Here is a 17,916-nt window from a genome sequence, read left to right as displayed (position 1 = left end):
AAGCACATATAGGCCTAATATATTGAGAGAGAAAAACGTTTTGTAGCCTACAAAATAAGATTATGAATATTGAGTTTTACTTACATTTATTCTAGGCTATATATTTTTCTTTCCATTGAATTGTAACAGGTGCAACAGGACATTTATTTCCCCCTGACTTGGGATGCTCTCCAAGGTGCTGAAACGCACTTTGACAGACTCTAATACAAAATATGTCCTCACAATCAATTATAGCCTAATAATAATAATAAAACACAATTATTTTGAGAATTGATCTGAAATAACCTTTTAAGCATACATTTATTTGGCAAGTTAATAACACATTTTCATGCATATTATACAAACACGTGATAGTAAAGAATGGAAAAACAGTCGATCATTTGGATTAATCCGAATTCAGGATATAATCAAACACATTCTCTAACATGCTGGACATACACATTGCATTTCCTTATTGTGTTATATAGGCCTAGCTATTTCTAGCATAATGCAAGGATGTATTTTTGTTATTTGCGATTTAACCAATATAGATAGAATACTCAAGTGCGAATTAGATCGTCTTCAAAGCCTGAGCTAATTGTTCTGGAACAGCACTCTTCCAATGTTATCCCTCTCAGCTGGTTACAGAAAATGACATCGGTTAACCTATCAATACTGTAGTGGCGGTGTTGGATTTCTAGAACATACTGAAAAGGGTATGTTAAAATAATACTTCTCCTTGTTGGTGTTAACAAAAATCTAACGAAAAACTCACTCACTTATCGAATAATTCATTTAAAGTTAATACTTGTTTTATGTAACTTCATATTTACAATGAGTGACTAATTTCGATGTGCATTTTCATTGGCTAGTAGTATGTCTGTGTGATTCATTGAGCGAGTGCTCCTCTAATATTGACGACTAAAATGAAAATGTTCTACTTAAAATGACTAGTGTCTGGGATGCAGTAGGTATTTATGAATAATTTATATAAAGATGAAGCAGAATGCATTAGATGTTATAATGGACAAGCACACAGATTATAAATACAAAGAGTATAATGGAAATCTACAAGATTGATGAAATGCATTGAGATTCTATCATTGCGCACATCAGTATTGAAGGATGTCTCCAAAGTGGTCTCCTTACTCCATCTTCCGCAGGGCATTGCACAAGATCCCAATTTCCCCTAAAATAAAAGCAACATGATAACATTAGGTAGTTAATCTGTGGAAGATTAAGAAACATTAAATTCCAGTAGGAGTTGGGCATTCATACCGATATTGTATTGCATTAAACTATGTTTTCAATTTGTAAAAGGCAAGACAAAAATAAATCCTAGCGTGGTCTTCTATAGCTCAGTTGGTAGATCATGGTGCTTGCAATGCCAGAGTACTGGATTTGATTCCCAGGACCACCCTTATGTAAAATGTATGCCTGCATGACTGTAAGCCGCTTTGAATAAAAGTGTACACTAAATAGCATATACTACACACAGTGTATATAAATGACAATTGGTAGAAAATCTCATTTGAATCCATTTCCAATAGTACTTGATGTTGGTATTTGCATAAGGGGTTATTGATAAGTTAGTTTTATGAGGACTCCATAGAAATGTCACACACCACTGATGTTGTCAGCCAGGTTTCTCAGCTGCTGGGTGTTATCCAAGACTTCAATGCTTTGGGTGTACGCGTTGTAGCGCACTGAGAAAGGCCTGGGGATGGTGTCGGCAAATTTCCTGTATAAAGAGTCATAACATAGGACTTTCAATTGAAAATGTGAATCTATATATTGCGATATAAAGATCCAGAGTTCCAAAGCAAATGCAGTGAATGAATGTGACATAATTAACGTTTAATATTGTGCAGATGTTAAATATTACCTGACTCTCTCTTTGGCGTCATCAAAGCTCTCTGCAACAAAGTAAACGGGTTGGAACTCAGTGATTGGGTACTTCTGGAGGCTGGTCTTTGCAGGGTCAAATGGTTGAATCTTGGGCTTGTCTGTCAAAGAGTACTGTAAAACAATTCAAAACAGTCAAATGTTATTCCAGAGTTTGACTCCAACTCTAATCCCCACCTATGGGAGATGCACCACTGTCATGGGAGATGCACCACTGTCATGAATCTAACAAACTGATTGACAGCTGTATCGCATTAGTGGAAACCAAGATTGGTATCAGGGCAGGTCTGACGGTTTTGACTAGTGGAAGTTACTTTTCGTAGCAGGTTAGGAGAACTTACCTGGCAGGTTTGGAGAATTAGGTTAAGATTAGAACTGTCCCTGACATATCTAGCTACAACCAGGTCTGCCCTGAGAACAGTCTTCAATTCGACTAATGCGATGCTGCTGACTGACAGCCCACTGGGCTACCTCATAGGGATTTGTTTATATTAGAACTGCAGAAAGGAGGCCTGCGTACGTGAGCATAAAAACAGGTAATGAAAGACACCCTCGCAAAAATAGCCACATGGCTAAATGGCAACCAAATCAAATTTTATTTGTCACATACACATGTTTAGCAGATGTTAATGTGAGTGTAGCGAAATGTTTGTGCTTCTACTTCCAACAATGCAGTAATAACCAACGAGTAATCTAACCTAACAATTTCACAACAACTACCTTATACACACACAAGTGTAAAGGAATGAAGAATATGTACATAAAAATATGAGTGATGGTACAGAATGGCATAGGCAAGATGCAGAAGATGGTGGTATCGGGTACAGTATATACATATGAGATGAGTAATGTAGGGTATGTAAACATTATATGAAGTGGCATTGTTTAAAGTGGCTAGTGATACATTTTTCATCCATTTTTACATTATTAAAGTGGCTGGAGTTGAGTCAGTGTGTTGCCAGTAGCCACTCAATGTTAGTGGTGGCTGTTTAACAGTCTGATGGCCTTGAGATTGAAGCTGTTTTTCAGTCTCTCGGTCCCTGCTTTGATGCACCTGTACTGACCTCGCCTTCTGGATGATAGCGGGGTTAACAGGCAGTGGCTCGGGTGGTTGTTGATCCTTATGGCCTTCCTGTGACATCGGGTGGTGTAGGTGTCCTGGAGGGCAGGTAGTTTGCCCCTGGTGATGCGTTGTGCAGACCTCACTACCCTTTGGAGAGCCTTACAGTTGTGGGTGGAGCAGTTGCCGTACCAGGCGGTGATATAGCCCGACAGGATGCTCTTGATTGTGCATCTGTAAAAGTTTGTGTGCTTTTGGTGACAAGCCAAATTTCTTCAGCCTCCTGAGGTTGAAGAGGCGTCTCTGAGGCTTCTTCACCACGCTGTCTGTGTGGGTGGACCAATTCAGTTTGTCCGTGATGTGTACGCCAAGGAACTTAACTTACTACCTTCTCCACTACTGTCCCGTCAATGCGGATAGGGGGGTGCTCCCTCTGCTGTTTCCTGAAGTCCACGATCATCTCCTTTGTTTTGTTGACGTTGAGTGTGGGGTTATTTTCCTGACACCACACTCCGAGGGCCCTCACCTCCTCCCTGTAGGGCGTCTCTTCATTGTTGGTAATCAAGCCTACCACTGTAGTGTCATCTGCTAACTTGATGATTGAGTTGGAGGCGTGCATTGCCACGCAGTTGTGGATGAACAGGGAGTACAGGAGCAAGCAAAGGAGTTGTTTAGTCTGTCTGGGAGCAAGACATCCTGGTCCGCGACTGGGCTGGTTTTAGTTTTGTAATCCGTGATTGACTATAGACCCTGCCACATATCTCTTGTGTCTGAGCCGTTGAATTGCGACTCTACTTTGTCTCTACTGACGCTTAGCTTGTTTGATTGCCTTGCAGAGGGAATAGCTACGCTGTTTGTATTCGGTCATGTTTCCGGTCACCTTGCCCTGATTTAAAAGCAGTGGTTCGCACTTTCAGTTTCGTTCAAATGCTGCCATCAATCCACGGTTTCTGGTTTGGGAATATTTTAATAGTTGCTGTGGGTACGACATCGCCGATGCACTTGCTAATAAACTTGCTCACAGAATCAGCGTATTCGTCAATGTTGTTGTTTGACGCAATGCGGAACATATCCCAGTCCACGTGATCGAAGCAATCTTGAAGCATGGAATCAGATTGGCCGGACCAGCGTTGAACAGACCTCAGTGCGGGAGCTTCCTATTTTAGTTTCTGTCTATAGGCTGGAAGCAACAAAATGGAGTCGTGGTCAGCTTTTCCGAAAGGAGGGTGGGGGAGGGCCTTATATGCGTTGCGGAAGTTAAAATAACAATGATCCAGGGTTTTACCAGCCCTGGTTGCACAATCGATATGCTGATAGAATTTAGGGAGTCTTGTTTTCAGATTAGTCTTGTTCTAATCCCCAGCTACAATGAATGCAGCCTCAGGATATGTGGTTTCCAGTTTACATAGAGTCAAATGAAGTTCGTTCAGGGCCATCGATGTGTCTGCTTGGGGGGGAATATATGCGGCTGTGATTATAATCGAAGAGAATTCTCTTTGTAGATAATGCGGTCGACATTTGATTGTGAGGAATTCTAAGTCATGGGAACAGAAGGACTTGAGTTCCTGTATGTTGTTATGATCACACCACGTCTCGTTAATCATAAGGCATACCCCTCCCTTCTTTTTACCAGAAAGATGCTTGTTTCTGTCAGCGAGATGCATGAAGAAACCAGCTGGCTGCACCGACTCCGATAGCGTCTCTCGAGTGAGCCATGTTTCTGTGAAGCAAAGAACGTTAGTCTCGTATGTCTCTCTGGAATGCTACCCTTGCTCGGATTTCATCTACCTTGTTGTCAAGAGACTGGACATTGGCCAGTAGTATGCTCGGGAGAAGTGCGCGATGTGCCGGCAAAACTGAGGATCTGCTTCAGGAAAGTCGTATTCCTAATCGTAATGATGGTGAGTTGACGTTGCTCTTATATCCAATAGTTCCTCCCGACTGTATGTAATAAAACCTAAGATTACCTGGGGTCCCAATGTAAGAAATAACACGTAAAAAAACAAAATACTACATAGTTTCCTAGGAATGCGAAGCGAGGCGGCCATCTCTGTCGGCACCAGAATTGTTCTGTTGTGAAGATTCCCAACATGTGACCACTATGGCTGCTTCTAGCATCTATTTGTCATTGTAAGTCGCTCTGGAAGGTGTAAATGCAATGTAAATACCTGCAGCTCTCCAAATGATGAGAGAAGGCCAGCTCCATAGGCCTTGATCTCAGAGCCCTGCTTGCAGAGGCCAAACTCCACTGTGAACCAATAGACCTGTGGATAGGCAGACACAAGGGCTCATCACATATTCAATATCGTTTTGCCTTCCTCTGGTATCAGGAGTCGTCTCACAACATCAACTACAGCCGTCTGAGATACTTACAGTAGCAAGCCTCTCAATGTACTCGTCGGGGGCACCCAGGGAAGCCAGACCGATTTCCTGTTCAGAATAGCGTCAAATAAATAATGTTATTGTCCATACAGTTTAAGTCGGAAGTTTACATACACCTTAGCCAAATACATTTTAAACTCAGTTTCACAATTCCTGACATTTAATCCTAGTAAAAATTCCCTGTCTTAGGTCAGTTAGAATCACCACCTTATTATAAGAATGTGAAATGTCAGAATAATAGCAGAAATAGTTATTTATTTCAGCTTTTATTTATTTAATCACATTCCCAGTGTGTCAGAACTTTACATACACTCAATTAGTATTTGGTACTATTGCCTTTAAATTGTTTAACTTGGGTCAAATGTTTCAGGTAGCCTTCCATAAGCTTCCCACAATAAGTTGGGTGAATTTTGGCCCATTTCTACTGACAGAGCTGGTGTAACTGAGTCAGGTTTGCAGACCTCCTTGCTCGCACATGCTTTTTCAGTTCTACCCACAAATTTTCTATAGGATTGAGGTCAGGGCTTTGTTATGGCCACTCCAATACCTTGACATTGTTGCCCTTAAGCCATTTTGCCACAACTTTGGAAGTATGCTTTGGGTCATTGTCCAATTGGAAGATCCATTTGCGACCAAGCTTTAACTTCCTGACTGATGTCTTGAGAAGTTGCTTCAATATATCCACATACTTTTCCTCCCTCATGATGCCATCTATTTTGTGAAGTGCACCAGTCCCTCCTGCAGCAAAGCACCCCCACAACATGATGCTGCCACCCCCGTGCTTCACGGTTGGGATGGTGTTCTTCGGCTTGCAAGCCTCCCCCTTTTTCCTTCAAACATAACGACGGTCATTATGGCCAAACAGTTATATTTTTGTTTCATCAGACCAGATGACATTTCTCCAAAAAGTACGATCTTTGTCCTCATGTGCAGTTGCAAACCGTAGTCTGGCTTTTTTTATGGCGGTTTTGGAGCAGTGGCTTCTTCCTTGCTGAGCAGCCTTTCAGGTTATGTCGATATAGGACTCGTTTTACTGTGGATAAAGATGCTTTTGCACCTGTTTCCTCCAGCATCTTCACAAGGTCCTTTGCTGTTGTTCTGGGATTGATTTGCACTTTTCGCACTAAAGTACGTTCATCTCTAGGAGACAGAATGCCTCTCCTTCCTGAGCGGTGTGATGGCTGCGTGGTCCCATGGTGTTTATACTTGCGTACTATTGTTTGTACAGATGAACGTGGTACCTTCAGGCGTTTGGAAATTGCTCCCAAGGATGAACCAGAATTGTGGAGGTCCACCATTTTTCTTCTGAGTTCTTGGCTGATGTCTTTTGATTTTCCCATGATGTCAAGCAAAGAGGCACTGAGTTTGAAGGTAGGCCTTGAAATACATCCACAGGTACACCTCCAATTGACTCAAATGATGTCAATTAGCCTACCAGAAGCTTCTAAAGCCATGACATCATTTTCTGGAATTTTCCAAGCTATTTAAAGGCACAGTCATTTTAGTGTATGTAAACTTCTGACCCACTGGAATTGTGATACAGTGAATAATATGTCTGTAAACAATTGTTGGAAAAACTACTTGTGTCATGCACAAAGTAGATGTCCTAACAGTTTGTTAACAAGAAATTTGTGGAGTGGTTGAAAAACGAGTTTTAATGACTCCAACCTAAGTGTATGTAAACTTCTGACTTCAACTGTATCTGCTTCAGGATATTGTGCTGTAACACAGATGAAAGCGTTCTACAGGAGTAAAACCAATATTAGAGAAAAACTGACACATGCAGTACAGTTGCATGGCATTCTCCTCAATCCTCTTCAACATTATGACTAGCATGACTGTGTTTGAAGCTGATCTTTAAAGTGGGACCCTTTTTCACGCCAACGATAGTTCTCTGAAGTTATGATACCAGCAGGGGTTAAAGAAAGTTAATGTCCTCTTGTGTTCTTTACCTGTGAGAATTGGGCAAAGGTGGGGTCAGCAAACAGAGGAACATGGCCCAGGAGTTCATGGCAGATATCCCTGTGGAGAGATGTAAGTCAATGAGTGTAGAACATATTCAACTGGTCCCAAGGTGGGGTGTGATACCTATATAAAGGCACGGACACAACAGTGGTGTTTGCCGGCCGAAAATACTTAACAGGGTGCCGTAATTTGCAAACCGAGTACCAACCGATTCTATATGTGTGGAAACGGGCGAAAATGACGAAAATCGGACGGTCCATAAAACATACCATGGCAATGTTATGTTTTTGATGTTTTTTTCCCCTTAAAATGATGAGGGTGACACTTACGGCTCAGGTGTGTACATGGGCTTGGATTGGTGCCGGATGTACTGTGTAGAGTGGAAGACTCGGAAGGCCAGACCAGCCAGGAAATCCCGAGAGGAGAGCAGGCCAGCCACTGGGCGCAGCCGAAAACCTGTGCACGCTAAAACAGAGAGGAGGGGAGGGTACCATGTCAGTGTATGTGGGACGCTGATAGAAGCAGAGGAAGTGGGGCACTTAGGCAGGATCGGTTGTCTTTACACTGCAGGTAGCATGAGATGTCCTCCAGCTGGGGGATGTTGTCCTGCCTATAGCCGCAGTACTGCTCCAGCAGGGGGAACACACGGTTGTGCTCGCGGCAGGCGTGCGTGGGGTACAGAGTCTTCAGCTCATTGAACACTGTGCTCCATGTGGCCTTCTCCTCTGCTGTGTACTCCACCTTGGGAATGACCTGGCCACTGAAACAGAGAGACACACTGTTGTTAAAACACACTTGTGTGTAATATGTTATTCTATACACAGACACACAGTCCCTATTTGGTGAGGGAGGATGGATGGGGGGGATCAGTGAGTGGATTCACTTCATTATTCTACCAAGGTCCCACTGCTATGTAAATGTGAGCTTCCTGTGAGGGCGTTTTCATTGGGGCTGGCGCTCTTTGTAGTTCCTAGGAATAATGAAGTCTCAATTATGCGAACAAAGCTAGAGGCTTCAAATCCACCACTGCCCCCTCTGTAATTTGTCCCTTTTTGTTTGTGGTCATTTTCAATAAAAGGCCAAGCGGGGACTGAAATGAGGCTGGAGGAGAGGGACATAGATCACTTCTAGTAGGTTCTAGAAGCTAGAACCCAAGAGAAAAAGTTCTAGAGCCCAAGAGAAAAAGTATTCTAGTCTGGATGGATGGATAGTTACTGTCTGTAGCTGTAGGCAATGTCGGCAAACTCCTTCCTCCTGGTTCTGTACACTGGGTCTGTGAAGCCCTGGAGTGAAAGACAGAAGTAATCAATGTTAGATCTCATTTATGATCACTGCCTGGCCCTGTATATAGTGTGTAAATCCTCAGCTAGGACTACTTGGACTCTTTGACAGCATCATACTCTCCCACTCTGCTGAGAGCCCTGGCTGGAAACACATATTCAAATGAGGCCTTTGTAGAATGTATGCTGCTCATGAGGAATACATTTCACTTTAAAGGCGGTGGCAAAAGGGAGCAATTATCTATAATTATAGGGGCTCAATTAAAGCAATGACATCAATTTGGGGCCCTAGAGAGTTTCCATTAGAATAGATAGCAGAGTGGGGACTCATCACGATTTGAGTCTTTCATAAAACACACGTGTGGGTGCACATGCACACACACATGTACCTACGTATGTACACGCACACACACACAAATCAAATGAAATAGTAATTGTCACACGCTTCGTATAACAAGTGTGACCTAACAGTGAAATGTTAACTTACGGGCCCTTCCCAACAATGCAGATACACATACAATACAAAGCAGACACCCAGTACACAGTGTGTAGGATGTAAACAGACAGTAATAAATGGTTGATCCTTACAGGGTGATCAGAATCCAGCTCAGATCCGTAGCTCAGAATCTGGTTGGCAAAGCGATCCAAGTCCTGGATGTCATTGGGGAACCATGGAACTGTGGGACGGGGGAATCTCCTCATTACCCAGTTCAGGTGAATGTGACAAATAGATATATACATGGCCAAAACAGACCAGAGTAAAACCAGTCGAAACAGTGGTTTCATAACTTCTTGAGATGTAGAAAACTACAATTTAGTCATATTTACAATTGTCTGTAGTATATCTGCCTTGTGTTCAATGTCCAGTTCCAAAATGTAAATTGATTGAAACAAGTGAAGCCCAAATTAATATTGATGTGGATGGCTTTGTGGGGGATTTGCCTGCAGGGTGCTTTGTATTGGGATAGAACACTATCCAGTAACCATGTTGACAGTGAACAGAGCACCAGAGGAGGTCACCCATTGGCTCATTTATGACAGTTAGAAGTACTGGACGTCGACCATTAATCTAAATCGAGGCCGTGTGGTCCAGCCTGAGGCTAGGAGAACAATGGGACTCCACCAAACTCCTCTCAAAACCGCCTGTCTCCATCTCAGACCATAAATATCTCTAATATCCACCAATCACACATTAACCTGTCGCCCTGTCCAGTAGACGATAGGGCTAGGCAGAGGGGGTTTGGTGGTGGCCCTGTCTATCTGTCCGGGATGAGCGATGACCCTGTTCGGGTTTCCCTCCTCTGGGTCTGTGATAGAGGCAGTCTGTTCTGTGACAGTCGGTGACACTGGGCTCCTCTGTTTGCAGCCAGGCCAGTTGGTGCCCAGTAACTAAACTAATGTCATTGTGGAAACAACTAATAAAGGAGGCTGGATGTGAGGGACAGGCCATCCGTCTCCGCGGCGACGCTCATCACCTCATTAGACAGTCTGGCTGGTGGCCTGCTAAAGCGCCACCCAAAGTTCAGATCATGTGACACACACACACAGGCTTTATCTACTTCCCCCTTCTCCCTCCTAGACACAAATATATCATCATATAATTATTGTTAAGTACACTTAAAATAATGATTTAATAGTCATGATTTTAATCAGTCATGGTTTTTAAAACTTTCAGTCATGGTTTCTAATATGTTATATGCATATCTAGATTGATAATATCTTTCCATATACATACACTCATTCACACCAGGATTAGGATGAATTCCATTTCAACTCTAGTCAATTCAAAAAGTAATTCTGTATTCCAAATATTCCTAATGAAAAAGTGTTGCCGAGAGTTGGAATTAACCCCAATCCTGATACACACACCTGTGTCCTTCTGTTTGTTGCGTGAGAGCTCGTGCACGTGGCCACTGATCTCGGTGCGCAGGCCGTCGATGACCTCGTCCAGGGACTTGGAGTAGCTGGTGTCCACGCTGATGAAGAACTCAAACTCCTGGTTGTTCAGTCGCGACGGGCGAGACTCGATGTGCATCAGGTTGATGCCCTTCTCCTGTTGAGTCAGAGACAGAGGAGAAGCCATGTAGCTCTGTAAATTCTGTGTGATAGCTGGGTGGTTCATTCCTGCTATTAGATCTTGTAAATCACTTTATTTCTTTGGTTATTTTGTTTTGTATATTTACTTTAAAAGCATTATTTAAAAGTTAGGTTACATCTTTGAAAAACTAGTTTAAAAACCTGTGATTCAACTCATGACGATCCAGCACTGGAAATACTGTGTGTGGACTTAGCATACCACTAGAGGGCGCCAAGTGCACATCCAAACAGTGGTCATTTGACAGGCTTTGTGGAGTCGACCATGCCCTTAGGACAGAACAGTACACCACTAAACAATCACCCAGATAATTAACTGTGGGCTGGATGTTATAGAACCGACTAGAGCCAGGACGTGAGCTGTGGTAGCATTTGAAAGGGCTTGCACAACAACAATATGAATCTGCTGTTGTTTCAACATCCAACAGCATTTAGTTACAAAACAACGCTCCAAAATATGCCCCCCGCCCAGTTAATGTGGACCCAGGGCCTCTATGGGTCGTTTGGGTAGATTTGTGTACTTCCTAGGGATGTCGCTATGCTCCTGGTGACTTTTGAAGAGGAATGAATGTCTACCACAAGGCCTCGTGTGAGTGACATTAATCCTTCCCGTGCCCTGTATGGGCTAAGGCCTTGGTCCGGTCATGACAAGCTTACTGATGCTAGGAATTAACTCCTCACATGTCATCCAACCCACATCACATGGGCTGGTGTTTCAGAGGGATAAACAGGGAGTTAGTGAGATGTAGCTGGGGACTGGAACTGCATAGGAGGACTTCTTGACTCCAAATGAATACTGTAAATGTACATGGGTATGAATGATGCTGATTATGCAGCTGGTAATATGGATATATGGAGCAAATGTAAAAGATTCCTTTGTATTCGGTCCTTCCTACTTGAGCTGTCATTTTCAGTTTCTCACATTCAAATGATGATGGTTTCTACTTGGATGCCTTCGATGTTTCACTCCACATACATAAAGCCATATGGGAACATTGTATTCCTAAACCATGCATATGATCCTGTCTTCCCACTGATGACTGAGAGGTGCTCTACAGGGCGGGGTGCCAACTGATGTTGATGGTTTTCAGGGTAACGTGACCTGTTTTTATAGAAAAGGAGGGTGTGGATGCTGGAAAGTGATTGGACTAAAACTTGGTCTGATGGTGGATAGGTTTTGGGTTTTACAGGGAGATGGGGGCGGAGTAGGGGGTGGATCTGGGGAATGAGAGCTCATAGGTGCAGAGGAGCTTCTCATGTTTACATTGGAAGATACTTATTGATCTCACACATCTCCACAAACACGCATTAAGAATTTTTATTTTAATCTGTAGGGGAGAGTGGGGTAAGTTGAGCTGTTATTTACATTCAGCATCACAACATCAAGGGAAATATAGTATTCTTTCTAACAAAGATATCTACATATATTTCAGGATGGTGTGTGTCCCTGGAAATAATCAGAATTCATAACAGTTCTGAAAACGGCTTGCCCCCCCCCCCCCCCCTCCCCCCCCCAAAAAAAAAGTGGTCTCTTGGCACAACTTACCCTGGGCAGGTTGAAAATAGGGACAGGGTGAGTGGGTGATGGGAATGGAAGGTCAAAGTTTAATTCATGGAATGGGGATGTGGTATATTGTATATTTAAATGTATGCCTACTTTCAGATATAGATCTCTCTGTACAAAATCACTAACCCTTCCATTTCTTGACTAGTTGTCTGGGACAGGGATGTTGTTTCCATGTACCAATTCGTAGGCAAGTTCTTTTGAGGCGATTAGGCCCATGAAACTGTTCTGCGAAATTCTTGATATGTTTATCAAGCTCAGCCTCCATGTCAATCAGATAAGACCTCGTGTGCCTCTGCTACTCTGTCATAGCCTCTCTTTCACAAGGAACATGTTAGTTTTCTTTTCTTGTCAATGTACCTCTTCAGTGTCATTCAGTCTATTGTCATTCAGTCTATTGTCATTCAGTCTATTGTCATTCAGTCTATTTTCTTCATCCATTGCTGTTGATCGAATGGACTTCCCCTCTCTCACTCCGTTGGCTGCTCTCTCAAGAACCTCAAGGGGGCTAGCTAGACCCCTGATTGTTTTGCATTTGTATACACGGGACATGAGGATGTCTGCTCTGTAACAATACAAATGCAATATCTTGAGTTCATATGCATGACCTATTGCGGGCATATTATGCATACAACTGACCAACTTGAATCATTTGTATGGAGAATGGTAACCATTGGCTCTACTTATCCTATGTCCATTTTCTCAACTTACTCCAAGGCAAACATTTTGTCTAAATTAGCCAACATAGCTACAAGGATGAACTTTCAAGCTAGGTTTAGAACCTCGTGTGAAGTTTATAGAGACCCCAACTGATGTATAAAACCATCTACTTTGGTTTCGATTCAAGCATCATGAAACGTATAGCACACTAAATTAATTTATTTTCAGTTTTTTGGACCTAACTTGCCACTTTTTCCATGTGGTTTCTTCCTTCACAAGACTCCATGAAATGATGACCTCTTCCTAAATATTTGGTCAGATGATTAATTGTGTGGTTTCTTAGAAACAAGGGGTGGCTCAACTAACCCTTTGACACAACTTACCCCGCTCTCCCCTACAAGTGAGGCACAAGACAATCCAATTCTGTTTTGACCACTAGGACATTAAACTTTGATAGCACTTCATCGTCGAAGGTGAAACAATGGATGTGCTGCTGAACAGTCCTGACTGGGTGCTACGAAGTACACAGTCGTTTAAGTCAACACAAAATCAAAAAAACAATGCACCTTGGTACAGGGTCAACTGTTGCTGGTGGCAACAACACAACATGGTTAAATGAATGGAGTAGCCATAACTGGTGACCATTTTGGGGTCGGATGGGTGTCTTCCAGTCTGTTTGACTATTTCAAAAACAGAAACCTCAGCCTGCATTGTGGATCAAAGAGTGGCCTGGAACGATTGTGTCCACAGCTGCTCCCGTTGATATCTAAGATAAATATGTCATCACACTAACAGTTACCATAGAGCCGTAAATCTACACTGTCAGGCTTACATCCCCTCAACTCTAAATTCAGTAACCTACATTAACAACATTGGCTACTAATACATTGGGCAACCAGCACATTGGACAAAGACGTCAGATCAACAACCACATTTTGGTTAATATTTGATTGAGTCAACAAACTCAAAATATTTCAAATAGACCAAACCTTGAACCCTGGTTGAAAGGTCTTGGGTTAAAGTGACACAGCAATGTTCAATATGTATGTGTTAAGACAGCTACAGCATCATCCATGATGGTGCAATGGTATCATTTTGATTCCGAAATAACAAGGAAACAATGTTGACAAACACTTTTTGCCCAGAGGTAGAGGGAACCTACTGCACCAACCTAAAGCCTGGGACTTGAATGATACATTATGTACCTCCAACTCCTTCACACCCTGCTGGAAACTCTCCACTAACATTTGGCTAGTTAAATGTTCATGTAAATTCTGCCCCAGGGAAATGTCCAGTATTCATACTTCATAGGGGTGCAGTAGTTCACGTACAGTGCATTTACTGGTAGCATCTAATGGTGGAGCATTATTTTCCATGACCTTGGCCTCTGTTGCAGGAGCCTGCATAGAGATTTAACCAACTTGTCTATATGTATGAGAGAGCCTGTTTCAATCGGACACAGAGCTGTACACATTAAAATACAGCAGGCTCTAGGGTAGGATATACTCCTACTGGGGGGAGCTATGTACTGTATTCAGTCAGACACGGGTTCTTTACCGAGGCAGGTACCCGGATGCAGGAGGATGGTCAGTAACCTCGAACATCTGGAGCTAACTGGAAACATGCTGTCTTATGAAGCGTGTTTGGTTGCGTACCTTGTAAATTCTTACATGGCTGGAGAGAAGGGAAACGAGGGAAGGTCTGGCTAACTCAGTGTGAAGCCCTGGCTGTCTCTTTAAATTGGTCCCCTGGACTGACAAATGGCAGCTAGTAAACCTGTCTGATCTTTTAGTCTCTCTGATTTTTATGGGCATGATCGTTACCTCCCTAAAGTTGCTAGTGATAAATGGTCCCGTAGAGCTCATTGGTAGAGCATGGCGCTTGCAACATCAGGGTTGTGGGTTGGATTCCCACAGGAAACCAATATGAATGCATGTATGAAAATGTATTCCCTCGCTACTGTAAAAGGCTCTGGATTAGAGTGTCTGCTGAATGACTCCAATGTAAAAAAATAACTGTCCTCCTGAAGGAGTGACGAAGCCGTTTTCCTGGTCCAGGACACAGCTGTGAAGTTGACTCTCTGAAGATACTGTGGATTAGTCTTTTTCCATCTGTTTTATTCATATTTGGTACGCATGGTATGACATGGATAAAAACACCTGATCGTTTGCTTATAGCCTGTTGTTGTGCTTGTACTGAACAACAGCCTCATACTCACCTCTCTTTCTCTCCTACAGAAACTATTTCAACATCTAGCTTTTAAAGTTAAATACAGATTAAATCAATAATAAGAAAGCTATTTCAGGTTTTACAGCTATTTTAGCTTTTACAGCTATTTCAGGTTTTACAGCTATTTTAGCTTTTACAGCTTTTTCAGCTTTTACAGCTTTTTCAGCTTTTACAGCTTTTACAGCTATTTCAGCTTTTACAGCTATTTTAGCTTTTACAGCTATTTCAGGTTTTACAGCTATTTTAGCTTTTACAGCTTTTTCAGCTTTTACAGCTTTTGCAGCTTTTACAGCTTTTGCAGCTATTTCAGCTTTTACAGCTTTTACAGCTATTTCAGCTTTTTCAGCTTTTACAGCTTTTTCAGCTTTTACAGCTTTTACAGCTTTTACAGCTATTTCAGCTATTTCAGCTTTTTGCAGCTTTTACAGCTATTTCAGCTATTTCAGCTTTTACAGCTTTTACAGCTATTTCAGCTTTTACAGCTTTTTCAGCTTTTACAGCTTTTACAGCTTTTACAGCTTTTACAGCTATTTCAGCTATTTCAGCTTTTACAGCTTTTACAGCTATTTCAGCTTTTACAGCTTTTTCAGCTTTTACAGCTTTTACAGCTTTTACAGCTTTTACAGCTTTTACAGCTTTTACAGCTTTTACAGCTATTTCAGCTTTTTACAGCTTTTTACAGCTTTTGCAGCTTTTACAGCTATTACTGCTTTCACAGCTTTTTCAGCTATTACTGCTTTCAGCTTTTAATTTCTTTTTTTTTTAGCTTTCCAGGTTTTTTACTTCTTATTTGTCCTTGACCCATGACTCATTGGACCCATGACTCATTGGACAAACACATCAGAGCATTTCAGAATAAAGATTGAACACTACTTTGCATGTGTGTGACTACAGTACATTACTGCACATGTAAGATTGTTTGTTTTTACTGTGTACATTCATGTTCACGGTTATGTTGAGTGATTTACCTCAAACAGCCTGAGGGCTTTGGCCAGCGCCCCAACCTCCTCCTTCAGGGAGAAGAAGCAGGACAGCACCCCCGCCTTGGCACTGGTCTCTTCCTCCAGGTACATGGAGCCTTTCCTCTGCAACCAGACAAGACTCACAGCAATTTTACTTATGACCCCCGGGGCTGGACCTTACCACTGCACACATTCCGTGGCGTGGTGACCCTTGGCATTACCTCAACTACACGGCTATTTCTCTTCCTTTATGCCCTCTCACTCTTTCGCTCTCTGATTAGCCGAACCGCAAACACGTCGCCCACTCCCTAATGACTGAGCCTCCACAATCTGACCCACAAACCTGATTGGAATCCAGGTAGATCAAACAGAACAAATATGCATTATATCATTAGGATTGTGTTAATTTAATCCATGAATGAAAGTATCACTCACAATGAAAAATCATGTTTGGTGTTTGTGTGTGGGCTGTGGTTATAGAACCCAGGTTATTTTGCGTATTCTAAAAGACTTACCTCTTAAAGCGCAAAGCTTTCACACCTTTCCCCTCTGACCTTTTGTAGTAATGACCCCTGACACCATCTCATCCAAATCGACTATTTATCTCTACTCAGCACAAATACCTCGACGTCCACAATTCCTTGAACTTCGCTGTTTATTGGGATTCTATCCATTTAGAATCTCCACAGTCCATTATTGTGATGAATTAACAAACAATAAACATTTTATCATTACCTCTCAAGCAAAAGCTGATGTTAAACTGTGCACCCCTTTTCGAGATCAGATTAAAAACATCTATACATATATTTATCACACACATTCCTGCATGGATTCATAGTCACTGACCTTTTAACATGATTCACAATGACTATGAGATGTTTACAATAGTCTAGTCTGTGTTGCCATTCCGCCGACTAGAAAATTCCATCCACAGTGAACAACATACAGTAGCTGGACAATGAACAACATAGCTGCCATTCTAATAGCCGTTTCACCAAATGACACTGTGACTTTATACAATAGCACGTTTTAAAGGGGGTTTGTCCAATGCCAAATATACCTGTTCCCTTCCCTATCTCGTGACATGGAATTTACTGCACAATAATAATGATATGGCTATATTAAATGAATAGAATCATAAAACCCTCAGTTATCATCATTCTAGTATTATAAGTCAATACGTTTATAAATTTATATTACTCATTCAACATTATAACATATTGTCATCACCATTATATTATTAGTGAAAAACAAGTTCATAAATGTATGTTCTTAAACATTTAATATGATTGTTTACACTATATTTTATGTTTAATATTGCTTACCTCTTTGCCATTGTCCGGTGTGGGATAGTCCCCGTTAATATTTTTGTATGCCGCGTCCATCCTCCAGTCTTCTCGTTGCGCAGGTATGTAACTACCGATGCTGAATGTGTGTGCTTTGGTCGAATTTGTTTGAGCAGCTCAAGTTCAACTTCAGCCATTCATCTTGTCCCACCTGACACCACACCCCCTTATGGTTTGTATCCCTGTCACGCGAATGAGTATAGCCCTATGGAGCCATGACGTTATGAAACTGCTATATTGGCACATTTTGTTCTTTGCTATATTGGCACACCTGGTTCTTATTGTCTAGCGCTGGGGTAGAGGTGGCTGAGTAAATGTTCAGAATCAACGTTTCGTAACCATAACCAAGCCTCCACCCACAGGACTTCCCTGCGATGTAACAGATGAATATGACTTAGGTATATTGATGAAGAGGATGGTCAATGCATTCCTATACTGTGGCGCATGCTCATAATTGGACATTAGACCACCATAATGACCCTAAAATCAA

At 42.1% G+C, this 17,916-nt stretch overlaps 1 protein-coding gene across 1 annotated transcript; it reads right to left on the bottom strand.

Moving 5' to 3' along the window:
- Positions 1 to 281: 281 nt before the first annotated feature.
- LOC110500049 (phenylalanine-4-hydroxylase) lies at positions 282 to 17,625 on the bottom strand. The gene is made up of 13 exons (XM_021577165.3): positions 17,406 to 17,625; positions 16,087 to 16,203; positions 10,441 to 10,624; positions 9,160 to 9,248; positions 8,507 to 8,574; positions 7,855 to 8,051; positions 7,621 to 7,756; positions 7,279 to 7,348; positions 5,318 to 5,374; positions 5,113 to 5,208; positions 1,865 to 1,998; positions 1,605 to 1,720; positions 282 to 1,168 (listed from the first exon to the last, which is right to left on the bottom strand). The coding sequence occupies exons 1-13, from the start codon at positions 17,463 to 17,465 to the stop codon at positions 1,125 to 1,127; spliced, it is 1,368 nt and encodes a 455-aa protein (XP_021432840.3). The 5' UTR covers positions 17,466 to 17,625; the 3' UTR covers positions 282 to 1,124.
- Between the last annotated feature and the right edge of the window lie 291 nt (positions 17,626 to 17,916).

Source organism: Oncorhynchus mykiss, chromosome 21 (assembly GCF_057628025.1).
Source record: "Oncorhynchus mykiss isolate SJ-2025 chromosome 21, ASM5762802v1, whole genome shotgun sequence".
Classification (NCBI taxonomy): Eukaryota; Metazoa; Chordata; class Actinopteri; order Salmoniformes; family Salmonidae; genus Oncorhynchus; species Oncorhynchus mykiss.
This window is presented reverse-complemented; position numbering and strand designations above follow the sequence as displayed.